The sequence below is a fragment of the Nelusetta ayraudi genome, unplaced genomic scaffold (assembly GCF_046127955.1).
Source record: "Nelusetta ayraudi isolate G7.1 ecotype Tasmania unplaced genomic scaffold, CSIRO-AGI_Nayr_v1 ptg000007l, whole genome shotgun sequence".
Taxonomy (NCBI): Eukaryota; Metazoa; Chordata; class Actinopteri; order Tetraodontiformes; family Monacanthidae; genus Nelusetta; species Nelusetta ayraudi.
The window spans coordinates 3,616,174-3,637,287 of record NW_027466057.1 but is presented as its reverse complement, the minus strand read 5'-3'; the positions used below and the strand labels follow the sequence as shown (position 1 = coordinate 3,637,287).

At 46.8% G+C, this 21,114-nt stretch overlaps 1 protein-coding gene across 1 annotated transcript; it reads left to right on the top strand.

Moving 5' to 3' along the window:
• Positions 1-279: 279 nt before the first annotated feature.
• On the top strand, positions 280-19,180 carry htr1d (5-hydroxytryptamine (serotonin) receptor 1D, G protein-coupled). The gene is made up of 2 exons (XM_076017947.1): positions 280-627; positions 16,345-19,180. Exon 2 carries the CDS (start codon positions 17,272-17,274, stop codon positions 18,439-18,441), a length of 1,170 nt encoding a protein of 389 aa, XP_075874062.1. The 5' UTR covers positions 280-627; positions 16,345-17,271; the 3' UTR covers positions 18,442-19,180.
• The last annotated feature ends 1,934 nt before the right edge of the window (positions 19,181-21,114 follow it).

The window sequence follows — 21,114 nt, the reverse complement described above, 5'->3', positions numbered from 1 at the left end:
TTCACTCATGCGATCACCGGCAGCTGCGACCTGCTCTTCCTGTTGTGCCCTGCTGACTGGTCACGCCTGCTTCACGGCCAGGCTGCCGTCAGAGATGATATCGTTTGCTCATCTGTGATCCGTTGAGCGTCCGTCGCGAGCCGGGAACTGTCAAAGAGGGGGAGAGAAAAACAAACAAACAAACAAACAAAAAAAAAAAAAAACTTGGAAGCGCGCCTCTCGCGGAAGGGGAAGCCGAGGGGGAGGGAAGCCCGCGCGTTTCTCTGCGGGAGTTTAATTGACGCGCTGCGCCTTGACGCGTCGCACCGAAGCCCCGCACGCTTTCGCTTCCGCTTCCAACACACTTCGGCGAAGGGCGCGTTGCCCACGTGTGGAATTGTTCAAGTTTTACGGGCCAGCCGTGCGTTTTTGAGCCGACTCGAGTGGGAGCGTGTCGGACAGACGGGCAGAGAACAACCGACAGAGGCTGCGCGCGGGTCCCTGAACGCAGCAAACTCGCGCGTTTTCTCCTTTCGCGCTGGACGTGCGTAAAAGACGGGACACAGCCGCCGGGGAGACGCCGTAGCTGGGTCACTTTTACCAGTTGAGGCGGACAAGTGAGCTCCATCGTCACAGGAAGAAAACATGGTAAGTGTCTCTGTGATTTTGTCCCCATACCTCATTATTTGGTCCTCGTTTCTGACCATTACGCACGGAACTGACGGTCGTACGAGTCATGTAAATATTTGGAAGGCAAATAAACTACGCCTCAGATGTGAAAGCACACATCAAAGATCTGACAGCTCAGCAGTAAATCTGACAAAAATCGCTCGGGATGCAACAGAGCGTGATATTGCCAGCGGCGCGGTCTCAGTCTCGGCAGGACCGTTCGGGAAGATCTCACGGTGAGGGCTATGATGGGGGTCCACAGGGGCTGCTGAGCCTCATGGTGATATATGAGCCCCTATGGGGGGAGTGGGGGGGGAGGGGGGGGATATTAGCTGTGCATTGGATGTTGTGTCAACAGCGTGAGGCAAGTGCCAGTAAACAACTGAAGGATGCTGATTTTGAAGGAAAGGCACCAGGTCTCACTACTCCACCGACTTGTCCAAGATCGGTGTGTACAGATTTATGCAATGCGCACGCACACCCACGATGGTTGGGTAATTCCTATGAACTCCAATATAAAAAAAAACAATGTTAATTAAACAAGGAAAATTCCTTCTGGCTTGTCTATTGGTGATGTTTGGAACTCTGCTGCTTCAGTTACATTTGATTGAGTGCAAAAAAAAATAAAAAATACAGCTGGGGTAGCTGAAGCCGTTCACACCCCTGAAGCAGCACATTTGTTACAATATATAAGAAAAGTGCATTAGAAATCTGCTCCCAGACCACCTTCTGAAAATTCTGCTTGATTTCAATGAAAATGTTGTGTGTTGTGGCAATTTTAGCACTTTATTTATCAATTATTTCATTTCATGAGTGTCTCTCCCCCCCCCCCCCCCCTCCAGAAAATGACAATTACAAAGCTTATTTTGCCATCAGTAGCTGCTGGTTGAGGGCAAGGGACGAGCAGCGCCAGCATCAAGTCCATTTCATGTTGGGGAAAAAAATAGAACCATCCTCTGAGCTCTGGTGCCTTTTCCCGAGTAGACCTCAGGCTCTCTTCAGTGAGGGAGAGAGGGAGGGGAAGGGGAGGGGTCGGAGGGAGTGCGTTGCATTTCTGCTTTAAGTAGCTGACTGATGTGAGAGATTGTCGGGGGGGGAGGGGGGAGGGGGAAATAAAGGAGAACCACCTTGGCGGCGCTGTGATGAAAAGCTCTGTTCTGGCGGACAGCGTCCCTCCATTTCCCACTGAGACTTTTCCTTTCCTCTCATGGCCCATCATTGTTTCGCTTACAGTTGACCCGACACAAGAATAATAACACAATCCGAGTTTCACATCATGCCACCACACCGACGCTCCTTGATATTCCTGTCTTGACAATGGAAACAATGAGTTCTGCTAATGATGCCATTAAATATGTAGATTTCCTGTACAATGGCTGGGTATTCCCTCCTCGTCTTGGGACAGAAGATAATATCATAGACAAGCTTAGTTGTAGCTAATTAGGCAAAGAAGTTCTGGCTTAATAATGAATGCAGGGGGAGGCAATTTATGGTTTCCAGGGAGAATAGCGCCGCGAGATGAACATGATAATCACATGGAGATCAAAATCATTATGTTACCCTGGGTTTTTTCCGACTTCGCTACAACAATCGCGTGGAACAAGACGCTTTCAGTGCTTTATCATTACTGGGCCAGCAAAGGAAAACTCACGCTGCAGGCTGTTGCTCTTCATCTTCTCGGACTACGAGAAACATTCGTTAGCCGCCCTGAGGCTAAAGAATCCGCTTGCGGCACTTTAGGGCGCAAAACAGTGTGCTAATCGTAGAATCCTGAGTTTGGCGATTGGTACGATCAGTTTTTTGGTTCTAAATATATGATTTTCACACAAAAACAAATTGCATTGTCAGCTTTCGGTAGTTGCCCTCAGGCTAAAGAATCCGCCTGTGGCACTTTACAGCGCAAAGCAATGTGTTTATTGTAGAATCCTGCGCTTGGTGATTAATATGATCAGTTTTTAAGGATGTAATTACATGACAATCACACAAAGACAAATTGTATCGTCACTTGTTCTTAGTCTCAGTCTGTAATATTTGGTGTTGTTGTTGCTAAGATGCTGAGAATATTATTTTGGTGCTAACAAGCTTGTTAAACTAAGCCAAGTTGTTCAGTTTTTTTCTTTTATCCATGGAAATATTGTCCAAAATATAATTGCCCAACTCCTCATGATAAGAAGTCACTGCTCACCATCAGGCGAAAAAACACGAGCAGTCTTACTTCTTGCGTCACTAAGCAACAAAATCCGTCACGGTCGCAGTAGCAACATCAAAACTTGGCCAACGCTCGGCAAATGACTTCCGTTTGGTGAAGTTGCCAGAACTTCAAAAGAATTTTTGTCAGCCGTTTGTAGAGCTGAGTTGCGTTTTTTGCATTAATGGGTTGCTATCACAGCGCTGCAAATTCCTGCAGGTATTGATTAATGCGCCGCACATTCGTCGTCGTGCCCGGCAATACACGGCTGATTATTCACTGGCGTGGACTTAATCCAAGAAGCAGCTGAGTTGGTGCCAAGAAGCGGCAGCGTAATCTTTCAAAGCTGCATTTAAAAGGTCTTTTTTTTTAAACGGGAAAAACAACAACTTTTTTCTCCAGATTCGGCTACAGGACGGAGTGTAGCAAACATGCTAAACCACTTAAGGCGATGGAGCATCACCGCGCTGCCGCGGTTTGTTTACAATTCCGTGCAGCACACGAGCGAGAGACGGCGAGGCAGCATCGGCGAATGTCGTCGTCGCCGCTCAGCTGTAAAATACATATTTTTCTCTCATCCCTTTGAAGTAGCCAGCAAATATGTGTGCCACGTGCGAGGAATGTCAATATTGTAACGTGCACCCCAACACCTGTTTCATCCTGTTTGGTTTTTTATATTTCTGCTACGAAGGCTGTAGAACGAATGTGCAGCACAGGATTTCTTTTTTTTTTTCACAGGAGGTTACTAGAGCGGCTCTGAAACCTGGAGGCCAGATATGTTCAACACCCACAGGTTTTTCCTGCAGTGCTACACTGTGTCAAAGGAAACCATTAAAATTTCATATTTGAAAAATGCTCTAAATAAGCCTAAGGCAGAGCCGTGGCGGAGTAAAAAGGCCTCACATTCAAACAGTCATTTGCGTTGGTAGAGCTTTGTGACTAATCACACTCAATACAAATTTTACAAGTGCAAAATTGCATTGTGTAAATTCCCTTTCCTTGTTCTGACAAAATCTCCAGAGATTAGTTCCGTAAAAAAATGTTTTTTACTCTTGCCATTTATTGGATCGGCAAATGGTTCAACTCAAAAATTACTCAATCAAAAAAACATAATGCTTTTACCCCCCCTGGCCCGTCTCTCAGCACCATGAGAGACTTCCAGCATCCAGCACAAATGGACCAACCAAGTTTCCGTCTCACTGTGTTTTGCTTCTGTCATCAAATCCTCTCGACTTCTGCTGCCTAGTCTTCGTCTTTGCAGTGGAATTAAAGCGGTCCAGAAAATTGAGACCAGTATCGGCTGTAATCCCATTGGATTTAGAGGCAGGATTATTCATGTACCAGGGATTGGACTGCGTGTGCTCCCCCTCGTAAAGCAACATCTCTTTCTCACCCTTTGTCTTGATCCCTCCTCCCTCCTTTCTTCCGTCTCACCCCTCAGTGTTTGACTGACGCCATCGGTCACGCCCTCATAATTACGGCGCCGGGCTGTGCGTTGGTACCCCTCCATTTGAAAGTTGTAATTATAGATGATGGCAATTTTCCCTCTTCCAGTGACATCGACCACAGGGGGTGATGTCGGCAGGGCCTGCAGTCGCGGCAGCAGTCCTACCACCGGAGCCATTAGCCGGTCGACTCCGTGCGAATGACTGCTGGTGGGAAAAACAATCTGTTATTACTCAGAAGTCAGACGATGGAGGTCGTTTGAACGCTTGACTGCAAGAATTTTGACGGTAAAGGTCAGAGAGTCTGGTGAAAGAAAAGTAAAAAAGTCGGATACTTTTGAAAATATTACCAGTGTTATTGTCACTTTATTGGGCAACAAGTTCACTCGCTTGATCATAAAGATACGCCCGCATGCCCTCTGAACATCTCTGCAAATAAGAAGGCAGAGCTCATTTGTGACATCTCAGAGAGTTTGGAGCCCTGTATTGATTCTGTCACCACTTGAGCAGGATGGATCTGCGCAGCTCTGCGCAGCTCTCGCCAAAGCTCGCGCTCATTTGCAGCCTTGACATCTTGACTCTGGACTGGAGCAAACACGACGTGCCGGAAAACAGTCGGCCTTGTTGGCTCCACATTAGGGACCTGAGCACGGAGGCACGTCTCTAGCCCAGAGCTCCCCTCCTCCCATCCCCCCGGAGCTTTCAGTACATGGCCGTTCCTGAGCCTGCTTGTAAAGGTGGACAGTAGCACGCTTCCTGTGGACCAGGGCGTTTTCAATGTGATTCATGCAGATTGAAAAAAAACAAACATTCCATGATACCCTTTGTCAATTTGGGAACAGAAGAAAACACGTCAGTCCTTCATCAGACCTGCAAGTCAAATGTGAGTCCACATGAGTCCAGCATCGTCATAAAAGTTCCAACTCTGCAAAAAGAAGACACTAATTAAGCATCGTCCTCCTGTTCGTAGAGACTTTCAGAACCTGCTTGACGGTGTCTTGAATCAAAAAACGCAAGCTGATATTATTTATCTGTAGCTTTTTCGCTCACAACGATATTGAACCCTGTCTTATGCTGGGTCGATATCTATTTATAAACACCATGCAGCATTATGTAAGACGTGCATGAAAACACTGAAGAAAATCAGCATAATTCAAAGTGAAGAGACTTGTGCTCTTGCAAATATGAGGAGGACACGTTGGCCGTTCCTCACTAATATTTCAATTTTATCATTAACCTTTAGGCTGAAGACTTAAATCTCAAGGCGATACATTAACTCGGGTCAGGGTTATGATTAGGATTTGGGTTGGGAGTCAGAGAGCAGAGACAAACTGTGTGTGTGTGTGTGTGTGTGTGTGTGTGTGTGTGTGTGTGTGTGTGTGTGTGTGATTGATCACAAGGCCGACGAATGAAAAAAATAAATAAACAACCACCCACGCATTCATAACTTAGGGGCAATTTCGAATCCCCAATTACCCTCAAGAGTTTGAGTGTGGATGTTGGTAGAAATGTATCCAGCCTCCACGGAGTTTCCGGGCCCGAAGCTGAACACTGAGCCTAACACCATCTTGTTGTGAGGCGACGGCCCAAACCACTGCAGCACCAGACCGTGTAATCACGCTGTGTCCGAGCACAAGCCTTTGAATTAAAGCTCTGTCTCCAGTTGTCACCGAGAGCTGGAGGCTCAATCCAAGAAAGAATCATACATTTTAATCATGGGCCCGGAGTTAAACAGAAAACAGGAATGAAACGGGAAATGAAAACTCACAACCGTGTTTGTGCTTATCGCAGTTGTTGGGTTGATACGTCTTTGTTTGTTTGTTTTTTTGGATGGATCCAAGTGAGTCTCTGCTGAGGATCCCTGCAGTCTGGGTCATCTGCTGCCGAAGCTCCAGATGAGCCTCTTGGTGCTTCAGTGGCACATCGCAGCTCCTCACAACACACACGGAGCTGCAGGGTTCAGTTCCCACTCGGCCCCCAGCCAACACGCTAACCCTCGGCCATGAATCTCAATTTTCATGTCGAAGATAATTAAAACCCCTGGCGCCATGGAACACTGGAAGGATCCTGAATGTCAGGGATGTTCTTAACATTAAGAGATAATACTGTACAAACTCCCTGGTGCTCCCCGGCCTGGGTGCGCCTCCTACACTTCTTTTATGCAAATTCCAGTTTGCGAGTGAATCCGCTTCACTGCCTTTTGGAATTATGTATGAACAATAGATGCATATTGTCTGTGAGGTTTGACAGTAGCTCGGTGGTTCTGCTTGAGGGCGTTTCATGTGGGGAAGAGTTAATGGGGAGTCGGCTGTATACCATCACGTTCTCCTGTGGAAACTGAAATGAAGTAGAGAAGATTTGGAGAACTGGGAATGAAGTGGGGTAGTTGTTGAACACACATTCACCAGTCACTTTTTTTGGTAAATTGCTCGGTTGCTTGTTAACACAACTAGCTAATCATCCAATGACACGACAGCAGCTCAACACATTGGAGTTTAAAGCGAGCATCAGAATTTGGGGAAGAATGGACGCTAAAGTGGCTTTGAATGTGGTGATTGTTTACATTCGCCGATGACACTAGAGTATGCTCCCCTAACGCGTTTAAACAACAGGTTGCTTCGTTTTGGACATTAAAAACGTGTCTTATCATAATCTTTTCAGTCAATATTTTAAATGTGTCACATCACTTGATACTTGAACAAGGCAGACTCCTGATAGGTCGCTTGATCGTGGCTATAGTGGATATCTGGGCTGAAAACAAAACTCAATCAAATCAAACTGACCCCCACATCCTCACATCATTTCAGGGTGGCAGATGTGCTTTTGTTTTCCTTTTTACATCTGAACTATGAGTCCTTGGCCTCATTTGGCTTCAACTGGATGGTTCAAGTAAGAACAATCATGGAGGTTTTGAAAAGAGGGACGTGTGCTTGTGCAGATCAGCCCTTGCGGAACATTTTTGCAGAAGACAGGGAATTTAATTCCCCTTCCACTCTACATTAAGTTTATCCAGCCCCATTTAAACAGCCGAGTGAGTTCATATACAATGAGAAAGCACAACATCTGATTAGGCTTTATTATTCACAGGTAGTTTATTGCTTATTCTAAATTATTACCACCTCAGTATAGCCTCCGGTCCCTCCATCCTTTTTTATTCTCTTCCTCACTTATCCAGGAAGGATATGTCTTTTTTTCTTCTTCTTTTTAATGCAAATCGTAAAGTTTTTTTTTCCATTACTCATACCGCGACCTGGAAAAAACTTGAGCTCCGAGAGGCTTTCACACCGTCCTTTGCAGCACTTGTGGAACAAACATCCGCTGTTGTATCGTGGATGGATCGTTGTTTCTCAACCCCTGTTGTATTACCAACCCTGTACTTTTATGACTCATGCGCACACTCAAACACCAGAGATACACATGAGAGCCCCCACTTTGACATCGCAGGCTTGTGTTGTTTCCAAGTGCAGAGCTTCTTCTCTTTAAACTCATTATGTCTACATGGATTGATGCCGCTGGCCAGAACTTCTTTATGACATTCGGAAATGACCAATTCCCTCTTGGAACATGAGCATGTTCCTAATTTTCTACCGTGTTGAGTGCCGCGCTCGCGAGATCCCGGCACTGCAGTCGGAACATGTAGCTCATTTAAATTCACGGAGATAAGGCATAACAATAGACCCACCAAGGTGACGTAGAGCAGTGGCGAGCCTTCCGCAGTAGGAGAACACTTGATTGGATTTAGGTGGAAAGCGGGGGGTGTGCCATCGGAACGTCGGGAAGCAGGATTTTCCTGCAGGATCTGCTGGATCTGCTTCAGGTTTGATCCGTGCAGGTAGGATTCATGTTGAGTGGAGTCTCCACCTGTCTGCCGTCTAATTTCATGCAAATCTTTTGAAGGTTTGCCGGAAAAAAGGGTCCGTGAAAAGAAAGCAAATGATGCGCATTTCTATTTAACGGCAGGGGCGGGAAACATGTTTTTCACAAGGAGGTGGCGGCGTAAGCACATGCTATAACATGGTAGAACTTGGCAAATCCCATCCATATTTTTCATGGATAGGACCAATGAATATTTTTGTTTTCTTATCTGTTGACACACACCAGCCAACTGCATTGTGTGTCATCCGGAAAGCATAAACAGTCACGATGCATCAGTTGTGTCCTCTACCTGGACTTCAGTTTGCACATCAGTTTAATTGAGAATTCTTAATTGCCTGTTGGAGAGTGTGGATGGTTGTTTGTGTCTCTGTGCGGCCTCTGCGATGAACTGGCATCTTGTCTAGGCTGCAACTCTGCCTTCGCCCCAAGACAGCTGGGATTGGCTGCGGCACCTCTGTGACCCTGAGTGTAGAAAGTGGAGGTTTCCTCCCTCGACGTCAGTTGTTTCCTCCTGACTCTGCATTTCCTTTTCCCGCGTCTTCCTCCTCCTCCTCTGCTTCATCAGCCTGATCGGGTGCACCTGCTCCTTGTTTAGCCCGTCTGACTCATCTGGTATATTAGACTTTGTTCAATGCTTTGCTCTGTTTTGTCGCCATGATAATGCCCCTTCTTATGAAACTTGTGTTTTTTTTCCTTAACTCCTTTTGGATTTGTTTGCACTTTCTGTACCTCTTGGTTTTATTTTCACTGTATAAACTGCTCCTCGATCTTCAAACCCCACGTGCTCCCATGTACTCCCACACTGTGTGAATCCGTTCCAAGATCAGTCGTTTAGGGTGAAAAGATCTTATTATTTCCTCCAGTTTTCACCGTCTGTGCTACAGCTCAAGGCTTAATGGAAGCCGATTGTTCAGGCTGTTTGTTCTCGTTACACATTCATGGTTGTTTTTCTTCTTCAGACACTAGAGTGGGGCCCTGTGATTCTTGAGTGATTTTCCCGGCCTTGGGATTCTAACCTCTCGCTCTTACTTGTAGTGTGTGTCACTAGGCAGCTTTTTAAATTCTTCCGCTTGAAGGTTGATGTGGTGGAAAAAAAGAAAACTGCGTGTTCGAACTAAGCCATAGCAAGTATTCCTCCAAGTGTCATCATATTCAAAAAAAACAACTTTTTTTTCCCACTCAATTTAAGAAATGTGTATCCAGAATATCATTTGCCTTCTGGCATCAAGCATCTACTGATCCCAAATACTTAAATACCAAAAACACCAGCTTTCTGGTGCACACTGCACTTGGTGCAAACTGGTCAAGGTAGCGTGTAAACTCACGATGAGTCAACATGAGTGAGAGCTCAGTAAACACCTTAAATTACACGGGACGTGTCTGAAGTCCATAGATCACCGGCTCCTCGCCTCACACCAGCACGTCCAGCTGTCAGGAGAGCAACACAACAAATCTGATACTCGGGGGCGGGGGGGGTTGTCAAGGTCTGGTTGAATTAGGACAAACATGAACACGGTGACTGCAGATGTTTGATTTGGTGTATTTCTGGCAGTCGGTGTGGATAATGGATAATTACAGCAGTCTTGGTATTAACAGGCAAAAGCGGCGCTCTAATCTTTGCCGTGAAATTAGAGCCTGATGAACGAAACATTCGATGCAATCCTCATTCCCTCTGTTGTTCAGCGGCGGTTGCTGCAAGACTGCCGTCGGTGGGCTGTTCAGGAAGGCAATCGACCAAGAGATAAGGCTTTTACTTTGAGAGCACAATAAAGCAGATCAACTCTTCACACCCAACTCCTAACCACTTTGAGAAGGTCATGCTTGGGAAAATGTTTTTTAAGCACTTGCACCAGCTCGTTTGGAAGAAGTGGTGGTTAAAAGGAGGCCTGTAAAAGGGAACAATTTTTTGGATTTGCTGCAGGTCATTGAGTGACAAACCTGTTAAAAAGAAAGACGGAACGAAAAACTCGGTCTGTCCGACAATGTCAAGGATGACAGCGGCAAGAAAAAAGTTTGGAAAACAAAGTTGTACGTGAAGGCAGCTGTGAAAGGAGAAATTTCTTTCTTTTTTTTCTGTGTATAAACTGTGGCCCCGGGATGGAACAAAAGCCTGATTCTCGGGGTGTGTTGTCTGTGACCTGGGCGAGTTATCAATGCCCTTGTGTGACATCACAAGGAGCTTATCAGAACGTGTTTCAGCACATGCTTCCTAAACAGTAACAAGCCAAAGAAGCAAATGATAGACTTTTCTTCATTTCTGGTTCAAGGTCACGGATAGGCTGCAGACACAGATTATTGGAACGGAGGAAATTTCACCAACGGAACCTCAACGATTATCAACGCAAAGCCGAACAGATTTCAGATGTCTGTTCTCTCCTCTCAGACGCACATTTGCACGCAGTGGGCTTGGACAGGATAATCTGTGCATCAGCTCACCCCTGAGCCCATTCCTAGTGAAGGACCTCTCATGTGTCCTACATTTTGTGCTGGACATGATTCACTTTCTAGGCATGGTGCACATATACAGCGAGAAGAGTGACCCTGGAGAGCCACGTAAAAAGCATCATAGTCCTCTGTAGTGTGAAAGAGGCTTGAGGTATGCTGGGGTCGACTCTATGCAAGTATTTATATCAAGGAAAGATACGGAAGGCAAAGTAACTCTCAGGACAATTGGAAGCAGAGAAAAAGAGGCCAAATTGTTCTGGGTTTTTTTTTTTGTTAACAATCTGCTCCCGTTTTCAGCGGCTTACGGAGAAGATCAGATTATCCTTTCCAGCCTCCGTAATGAGGCTGGAGGTTTTTTGGGGCCCAAAGGTTTGAGGACGCTCCTGTCACACGTGGCTCCCTCTCTCTCTCTATCTCTGCGCTACATCTGTCGGCCACAATGCACCACAAAACCTGCGCGGGTCTCCTTCGATGTCCTCCAGTGGCGGCTCCTGCGAGGATTAATTGATGATTTACGGCCGAGCTCACAGCTGTGGCTGTTTCCTTAAGAGTGGGTGGACGGTTGGAGGGAGGGTGGCGAACACGCTGCTGAAAGCTGCACATGTGCGCACGCTCGTGCACACGTACGCGCCCAGGCAGACGGCAGAAGGACAAACGGCGACTCTCCGCGCTCCCCCAGTGCGCCGGCGAACAATGGGGACGAGATGAAATCCCTGGAGGGCGGAATAAAAAGATTTTATTGACGATTTGTTGAATTGTGCGTTGGCCATTCGTGAAATCTGTTTCCATTTACTTGAGCGCAGGATTGTTGTTTTTTTTTTTGGTTGGTTGAACGGTATTATGGGTACTCCTGTGATTTTGGCCACTGTATTTACACCTCTGGGCTGCAGCTTGCCAGATGTCAGTTCTGCAGCCGTGTTGACTATTCAACATTCCGACTAATTTATATTTTATACCTTCACTTTCTTGCATGTGATGCAGCGCGGCTATCTATAATTCAATAGTCTCATGGCGCTAAACAAACTACAGTGTAAAAAAAAAATAAAAAAATTGTGTTCTCAAATCAAAGAAAGCCTCCTGGGCTGAATGCTTATTAGCAAAAAGGAACCACTGAGTTTGGCTTTGAGGTGGGTAAATAGCCAAAGGAGCTTCTTGGACTGTGATTGTTGTCGCTAGCCAGGGGCGGAGGTGTGGTTTCAAAAGCGGGGGTTCACACCTCGAGGAGAAATGTAGGTTCCCGCATTAATTTACTCCAGCCTATGTAACGTGTGACTTATTGGAGCATAACAAAAGTGAAAAATATCCATGATATTCATATTTTTTTTCAATGTATATATATTCAAGATAATGGCTTACTGGCCTTTTCATGAGACCGTGTGCATCCCTGGGCTTTAAAGCGCCGTGCCAAGGAAGCCATCTGCCAGAACGCCACTTCCATCAGAAAGCGTGCAGTACAAAGAGTCCCCAAAGCCGGAGAAGCCAGCTTTGTGCCGCGGATGAATTGGTTGTGTGGTAGGCTTTCATTCAGGAGCCCGCGATTTGTAGTGTGTCCAGCCTATTAATAACGCTTAAAAAATATTTGCGGTTGAGATTTTTAGCGACGGCTTCGGCAGACTGAGTTACATTGACAGAAATGGTGACGGTTCGAGGGCAAGACCGACATTTTCGCCACATTAAATATGCATACAATAGTCCCTTCTGGAACAAAGCATTCCCTGGCCGACCGCTCCCATATGGCAGCTTGAGAATTGACCGCCGCTCGTGCGCAGCCTGGAGGTGGAAGCAAAGGCTAGTCGTCACTCGGGCGGCTGCTTATTGCTCGGAACAAGTACAGTGGCGCACCAATAAAAGGACACTTTCCCCCGCCTTGCATACCCCGTACAAATTGTTTTTGCTTTATAGAGAAATTACATGAGCTTATTACTGAGATTATTGAGAAAATCTATAAGAAACATTGTCACAGTGTGAAAACGGCAACGGGCCCGGCGGAAGAAATACCGTCTCAATCCACCGTGACCTCTTTTGCAACTCCCCCGCACTCTCTCGCCATTGATGTGCGCATCTAAGCCCCACACACACACATACACACACACACACACGCACACACGTAGTGCACACTTGAGTAAACACCAGACACTAGCTGACAGCGGAGGTAGCCGTGGCTCTACCTCCTCTCCGCTAAATCAATTAGTCCTTCTCCAGAGGAGCTGTGCTGCGTTCGCAGGCCTGCCGGTGTCCAGCGGGTATTGCTGCTTCGCCCCGGCCGGCCAGCGCGCTCTGCAGCATCTGCTTGGACCAGAGCCCAAGCCTTGAAGGGAGGAATTGGATTTGTAGCTAGCTAACCGGGCGTGCTGCGGTGGAGCCGCCGAAACCCTGTTTTAAGCCGTGAGTTCCGCCTCGAGCGACGAGCCTCCTCACCGTCCCTGGATCTTCAATTGCCAAGCCGGCTGCGGAACGCAAATATGTTGGGTTTTTTATGCCAAACAGCCTGCAGTTCAATTTAGACATGGCCTGGTTTTGATTGGAAATCTTTTCCTCTCATTCATTCATAATGAACGTCATTAGCTCATTGTGCTATAAACCAGACCCTGAGAAGATAAGCCCTGTCTTCGACCTGCTCGATGGGTAAACAGATAAGATGCTCACTCATCTCTCTCGCACATTACTCTGTGTGTGTGTGCATGCATGCATGTGTGCGTGTGTGTGTGTGAGAGAGAGTGGGGGAGGCGGGGTGGGGGGGAAATGATCTGCGGCTGTAACATTTGGCAGAATGGCATTACAGAGTCTTGCAACAGATTCGCTCGAATGAGTAAGATCACCCCTCGCCCGCGACAATCTCCTGTCTGAGCCCACTGTGCAGTATTAGAACACCAGTCAGCACGCCGCGCTAACAGACTCTCACTCTGCTGATGCAACTTCGCTCAACTGTCGGCTGCAAGGTCGCCCTGCTGCGTAATGTTTCGCCCGCCGGAGGCCACGGTCGCATGCGATGCATCCGTTCGTGCCTATATGGCCGTCATCAGGGAGGCCATTGACTCGGTAGGATGAGCCGTATGCGGCCGCGCCCTGTGGTTTAAAATGCTATTTGAGCGCGTGCAAATGTAACAATGAAATATACAACACAGGGTTCAAGGGAGCACGTTATTATTATTTAATCAAAGATCTCCTTCGGCCTATAGCGGCTGAGTGCTATTGATATACTGTACAGAGGCGATCCTGAAGTGACTCAAAGGAACTATGAAACAGCGCGATGGTTCCTCTGATGGTTGCACATTTTCTGGAACTGCAGAACTGCTTTACTATTAATCGGCAAGAAGTCAGATGAAACCATTTGCTGCAACAGCAGACCGCCGTGTCTGCGGCGCTTCTCCCAGCTCGAAGGAATCGCGACAGGAGAAGTTGTCGCCGGGTTTGGATTCCACACGCCACCGCAGCCTCGTAGAGAGAAGACAAAGACGTGACATCCTTTTTAAAATATCAGTGCTACTTATTAAACGCAAGTTCTCCTCCGCTATTATATTAGATAAAAGAGCCTAAAGCAAAACATCTCAATCCTTGACCTGATCTTGCCTTGTTTATTACAACGCCTGAGGTAAGAACAGCTGCCTTTTTGCTGCATTGATATAATAATAAAAAAAAAATCAAACTGCCGATCCTGACATCTGACCTGTTTGATTGTGTTTTTGCGTGCGCTGATTGCACCCATTGATATATACTGCGCGTGTCTATACGTTAAGAGGGGAAGTTAATGAAATCAAGACTTATCGGACATCCTTCCAAGATTCTTAATAAGATTAAGATCTCCTGCAGACACGCAGCACCCAGAGAAGCAACCGGGCAGAGCTGCGCGGCCTCATTAAAGTTCCTTTTTATTCGTCTCCATAAAAGATTTTTTATTATTGAGGGCAAACTGAGCGGACATTAGTGGTTTCGCAGTCACCGGGAGAGTCCACGGGCAAACACGTTGGTTTTCATCTGCCTGTTTAATGTCACAGCCGGCCGGCGGTAAGCTCCCCCGGCGCCCCGGCTGTCAGTCAGCGCCGCCGCTCCCATCACGCCGCAGTCAAAATTTGCACGAGCCGGGAACTAAAGCGCTCTTGGAAATGGGCCTTGACACTTGCAAGGCGCCGGCAGGGGAGCCGGGCGTGTGAACTGCTAAACGGCACGAATTTGTTAGCTGGCAGACATCATTGTTTGTTTGCTGGCAGCGTCGAAGGCCGAACGTTCCAAACATCACTGTGCAGCTTTGCCGTTGTGCGAAATAAATAGAAAAGAAAAATAATTAACAACTCCAGAAACTTATTACCGACACTCGACGCTCGTCAACGTTTAACTCTTGGCTTTGTTGTGCGTGAATATTTCATAGCATATTTATTTACTACACTGAGTATTCTGATGTCAAGTTTTTGTCAATTTGAGTCTACACAAGCACAATACAATTTGTTTCCATACACATAGTGGAAAGTCGAGATTGGGTGAAATCTCAGTTTTGGGCAGACTTTCCCTTTAATCCACTCGAATTCAACTACCTTGGCACGGCAGAGAAAATTGTCAAATCACTTTTTTTTCTTTTCATTTTTTTGTGCCAAACTTTTTGACAGAAGTCGCAGTTAATGAGCCGCTCAGTGTGTTTCCACATGTGTTTCTCTACGTCCTTTGAATTCCAAGTGGTCAGTATCCAGTACGCGGCTGCTTGTGAATAATGAATTAAAGCAAACCTAACACATAGGAAAGGAAAAGGAGAGGGGAAGAGAGAGGAGGGGATGCTCTCTGTGGTGATTAACAGGCATTTGATGTCTTTCCTCCCGCCAGGACGTCACATCACACTTCCATGTCTCCTTCTCCATCTTTTTTTCTTCCAATTTTTTTTTTTTACCGCGCTCCAAAGAAAGTCAGCTCACCTCCTTTTGATCATTCCTTGTAGCTCTCACCTGGATACATACATATAAATAAAGAAACAACCCTGACATTTTTGGCGTTGTGCTAATCAGTCTGTGACCGCCATAACGCCAGTGATGATATTTTGAAAATATAGAGAATAGAGTGGAAAAGAAACCAAATATATACTTTTGTTTACATAAAAGTTTATGTGACAAAATGTGCCTACAAAATGTACATCCTTCACTGTCCTGTTGTATTTTCTTATTATTTTATTTACCTACTTGGGGTCGCTAGTACGCTGCTAAACTGCTGTTGCACTGCGACGCAGTCTACAGACTGTATGTTTTGTGACAGAAATGACATGAACATGCATTTCTATTGTTAGTGATAAGCTGTGTTGTGGCCCCATGTTTCCCGAAGGGGATGTGCTGGGTTTGCCGATGTTTCTCTGACATGAACGATGATTGCAGTTCTTTTTCTCACCATTAAATGATGCTAAATCTCACATACTGGGTGTGTAACATGCCTCTCTTATGATTAATCCCACTGACTTTCGTTTTTGCACATTTTCTTATAACTGATGATTTTCTTTTTTACTTTTTACCCGATATTCATGGCAGAATTTTATGTTTTCAAACAGCTGGCCGTGCGTGGGTGTCGATTCTGCGTATTAACTCCATTTGCAGGTCGAGGGCAAAGTTAACCGCGCTCCATTTGCATTCATTGCCCCTGTTGTGTTTTAACTCACCACGTAGGTGGTTTGTATGCATGTGTGCAGCACGGCGGAGGGGATGATGGCGAAGCTGAATGTGACTAATGATCACTCTTCTCCCTCTGCCTCTCATTTTGTTTCTCGCGCAGGATGAAGACGGCGCCGAGGAAGCTGGATGAAAAGTCTGATGACCACTGAAAAGCAGCAACAAAAAGAAAAATACAAACAAACAAAAAAACAAGAACGCCTCAGCTGTGTGGACACAACTGTGAGTTTGTGTGACAGACTGTACAAGGAGAAGCTAATGAATTTAACACCGGGGACCTGAGACAAAGCTGCTCTAATCACTGCATTTTTGTGCAAACCTCAATGAAACTGTCATGGGCTGTATGGATATCGAGCAATTACCTACAGGACGGCTGGGGCGCTTTCCCTTGATCTTCTGGCTTTGCCATGTCATCAAAGACATGAAGCGCAGCAAAGTTTTAGTTGGAACCCTAATTTAGAAGACTTCATGTGGTCTGGGGACACGATAAGAGAGACAACAAGCAGATCTTTGTATCCGGCACCGTCTTCTTCCTACATGCGGCTCCCCGCTTGGCTTTATTGAAAAGGAGGAGCCCATTAACGCATTTGATAGATAGGAAGACTCGGTCCGAAGGTGCTGTGGCTGGCTGGCTGCCAGTAGGAGATGAGATAAGAGAGAAAAGAAGTGGCGGTTCGACGGCCACAGAATACAAATTAGGATTTTTTTCTCTCCTGCAGCTACGCCGGTTTGGCAAATCAATATTGAGGAAGTGAAACTGACAAGCTGGTCGCGATCGGCCGACGGGCGGTGACGTGGACCGGAACACCAGCGGAGCCATCCGGTATTTATTAGCGGACGACGTGAAATTGCATGCCGATGCAAGGCATGCAGAATGAAATCGAGGGGCTAGCAGGAAGTAACGTGAAGCCGGCTAGCTAGTCTGCCTAGATGAGCGCTTCCCTCGTCTGATCTGATCCCTGCGCCGTTGTTTTTTTTGCGATAACGGTGATGTGGCCGCTGTGAGCGTCTAAAGGCAACTCGAGGCGCGATGGAGCTGGACAACAGCACCCTGGACTACTTTATCGCCAACCTCACGGACGCCCCGGCCACCGCGTCCGATGCCGCCTCCTCGCCGCCACCGCCGTGGACCGAGGCCACCCTGCTGGGCCTCCAGATCTCCCTGTCGGCGCTGCTGGCCCTGGTCACCCTGGCCACCACGCTGTCCAACGCCTTCGTCGTCGCCACCATCTTCCTGACCCGGAAGCTGCACACGCCGGCCAACTTCCTCATCGGCTCGCTGGCCGTCACCGACCTGCTGGTGTCCATCCTGGTCATGCCCATCAGCATCGTCTACACCGTCAGCAAGACTTGGTCCTTCGGCCAGATCGTCTGCGACATCTGGCTCTCGTCGGACATCACCTTCTGCACCGCCTCCATCCTGCACCTGTGCGTCATCGCGCTGGACCGCTACTGGGCCATCACCGACGCGCTGGAGTACTCCAAGCGCCGCACCATGCGGCGGGCGGCGGTGATGGTGGCGGTGGTGTGGGTCATCTCCATCTCCATCTCCATACCGCCGCTCTTCTGGAGGCAGGCCAAGGCACAGGAGGAGCTGACGGAGTGCATGGTGAACACAGACCAGATCTCCTACACCCTCTACTCCACCTTCGGGGCCTTCTACGTGCCCACCGTGCTACTGGTCATCCTCTACGGCCGCATCTACGTGGCGGCGCGCTCCCGCATCTTCAAGACGCCGTCCTACTCGGGCAAGCGCTTCACCACGGCGCAGCTCATCCAGACCTCGGCGGGCTCGTCCCTCTGCTCCCTCAACTCCGCCTCCACCCAGGAGGCGCACCTGCACTCCGGCGGCGCAGTGGGCGGAGGAAGCGGCGGGTCGCCCCTGTGCGTGAACAGCGTGAAAGTCAAGCTGGCCGACAGCGTGCTGGAGAGGAAGCGGCTGTGCGCCGCCCGGGAGCGGAAAGCCACCAAGACGCTGGGCATCATCCTGGGCGCCTTCATCGTCTGCTGGCTGCCGTTCTTCATCGGCACGCTCGTCCTGGCCATATGCAAGACGTGCTGGTTCGACCCGCTGCTTTTCGACGTGTTCACCTGGCTGGGATACCTGAACTCGCTCATCAACCCCGTCATATACACGGTGTTCAATGACGAGTTCAAACAGGCCTTCCAAAAGCTCGTGAAATTCAGACGGGGCTCGTAAACGGAAGCCCGGAGGATATAAATTGGGCCGGGGGCAGGGAAAAACATGAGATTACTGCGGAGAACAGGGAGTGGAGAAAGACCAACTGGAATGAAAATGTTGAAAAATGACAAGAAATAATGTCATCATGTCAAAACGTCAATCTTGTGAACAGATAAATGTGTTTTTTGTCTCTCTTTTTTTCTCTTTACACCAACCTGCTGTGTGCCATAGATCCTTAGATTCCTACTGCAAATCCTTTATATGGACCTATGCATGCTTTAAAACAAAAGAGTGAAAATCGTCACCACTTGCTTCCTTGAGAAATGTGGAAAGATGAAGCAAAGTCAGTTTCAGCTCCATCGTCAGCAAACGGCTGAAGAGTCAAAAAATCAGACGACAGCATGGACGGGAAAGCCAATAAGCCATGAAAAAACCGTGTTGTCGTCTCTGTCTGCTGCTCACTCTGTGTCTCTGTGGTGAAACACTCAGAAAACTAGAGATCCGCTTCTAGTCTCACAGCATATGCAATCATACCACTGGAATGTGTGCGTGTGTGTGTGTGTGTGTGTCTGTACGAGTGTGCTTTATGGCAGTTACTTTAATATATGCGCGCACCAGGGATGGAGGGTCGTTGAGGCTCTGACTCTCATGCTCTCATCTCGTCATTACATGGACTGAAATGGAAGCCTTTTTTCCCACCTGAATCCAAGTACAGATATATATATGTATATATATATATTTCTTTATTTCAGACCCAAGAGATCCATATCACATTTAAAAAAGGGGGAAGACAGAGAAAAATAAATATATATATATATATATATATATATATATATATATATATATATATATATATATATATATATATATATACATATAAAAAAATATATATATATATATAGAATATATACAGTATATACATATGGAAGAAGATAACAGTCAGGGCCAACAGAATGCAGTTCAATTTGCTTTTTTTGAGGAGTGCGGGGGGTTGGTGTAAAGTCATGAAACTGTTGAATCATATTTTCTAGATCTTTAATTTCTTACCATTGAACTCAAAGCATCACTTTTTTTATATTCATTTTCTTGTGGTTGTTCTTCATGTGCACCACAAAAGGACAAAATGATTCGGCATCTTAAAGTGACTTTGATTTGAGTTCAACATCTGGTTCAAACCAACAGCTTGGAAAAACACACTCTTTTTTTTTCTTTTTCTTCTCTTTTAATCAGAGGAGATGAAGCCGGAGCGCATTTATTTATTCTGATTATTCTGCCGAGACTCAGACTCGGCGTTATGTTATGTGACACGTTCGCGCTGTTCCATCTGCACGCACGCACACCTCAGTCTGTCACGCCGCTTCAGCGCCACCGCGTCCTCCCCCACCGAGATGAGGAAAACAGGGGTGGGAGATGGAACAGTTGTGCCAGGCGACAGGAAAGGCGTTGGCAGAAAGAAAGAATAATAATAAGGAGAAAAGATTTACACAACTCATCATCATTTGTTTCAATTGAAAGCAGATTTTCCAACGAAAAACATTAAAAAAAAAAATTAAAAAAAAGCAGATGAAACGTTAAACGCTGCGTTGGTAGTCAAACTGTAGGCGTGTGCATGTGAGTGCGCACGAGATCAGCGAGGACGAGACACAGCTACCCGTGTTGTTGTGTTTATCGGCAGCTTCAGCGAGAGGCGGCGAGCTGCTTGTGTTTTCCAAGTGATGAAGGCGACTTATCGCTCCAAGGCTTTTGGCACAATGAGACGAGTTAAATAATGTGCCCCGCGCTCGTCCTATTCAGTGGCGTTCACTATTTATTGAATAGACAAGTCTTTCAAGCGTTGCCTTTCCCGCACATCCTGGAAACGGCGTTCATATTTTCCTTTGAGCTCGCTCAAAATGAAAAGACCAAACATGACGGGAGCCAAAAACTAATATGCTGCAGTGAGTATTCCAAACCTTGTGAGTAAATCACCCTTAAGGTGAAACAGAATGAGCATTCTCTCCAAATTTATGGACAGATCACGTTAAAGTGGGTTAAACAAATGTGATTGTTCTGGGTCTGATTAAAGATCAGCATAATTAGGCCCACCAGCTATTGATTTATGCCCTTGATAATTACCCGGGCGCACAAATGTGCTGAAATTAATTCGTAATTCGAGAAGATATTGAAATAAATTGCAGGAAGTACGAGTCTGCGCAGGGAAACGGCTCCATCATGGACTTCGGTAAAAGTGCGTGAATCCAGGTTATTGAATAAATGTTGGGAAGAGTTGTGTGTGTGTGCAAGTGTGTGTGTGTGTGTGTGTGTGTGTGTGCACGTTTGTGTGTTTGTGTGTGCGTGCACCTTGCGTGCCCTCCGAACAAAGGAATTACCTGAAGTAGTTCTGTCACTGTGGATCAGCGGGGATAAGAGCCGCCTTCGGAAAGCGTTACGGCTGCCTTGAGAGGAGAAACTAAAAGGTCAGAAGTGATTCGAACTCACGTGAGGCGGACTGTCGCCCCTCGACTCGTGCGCAGAGTCCAATAGCGCTCAGAGGGAAAACGCTGCAGGAGCAGGAGTGCATGAAAGGAGAATGAAGTGGGAATTAATGGAGTGACAGCCTTGTAAACCAGTTCAAGCACACACACACACACACACACACACACACATGAATCCTTCTAGCAGATGTGCCATTGAAAAAGACATTCAATCTTT

Bases quoted from the DNA above. Each gene is read 5' to 3' on its own strand.
- htr1d (XM_076017947.1), top strand. From the start codon at position 17,272: ATGGAGCTGGACAACAGCACCCTGGACTACTTTATCGCCAACCTCACG.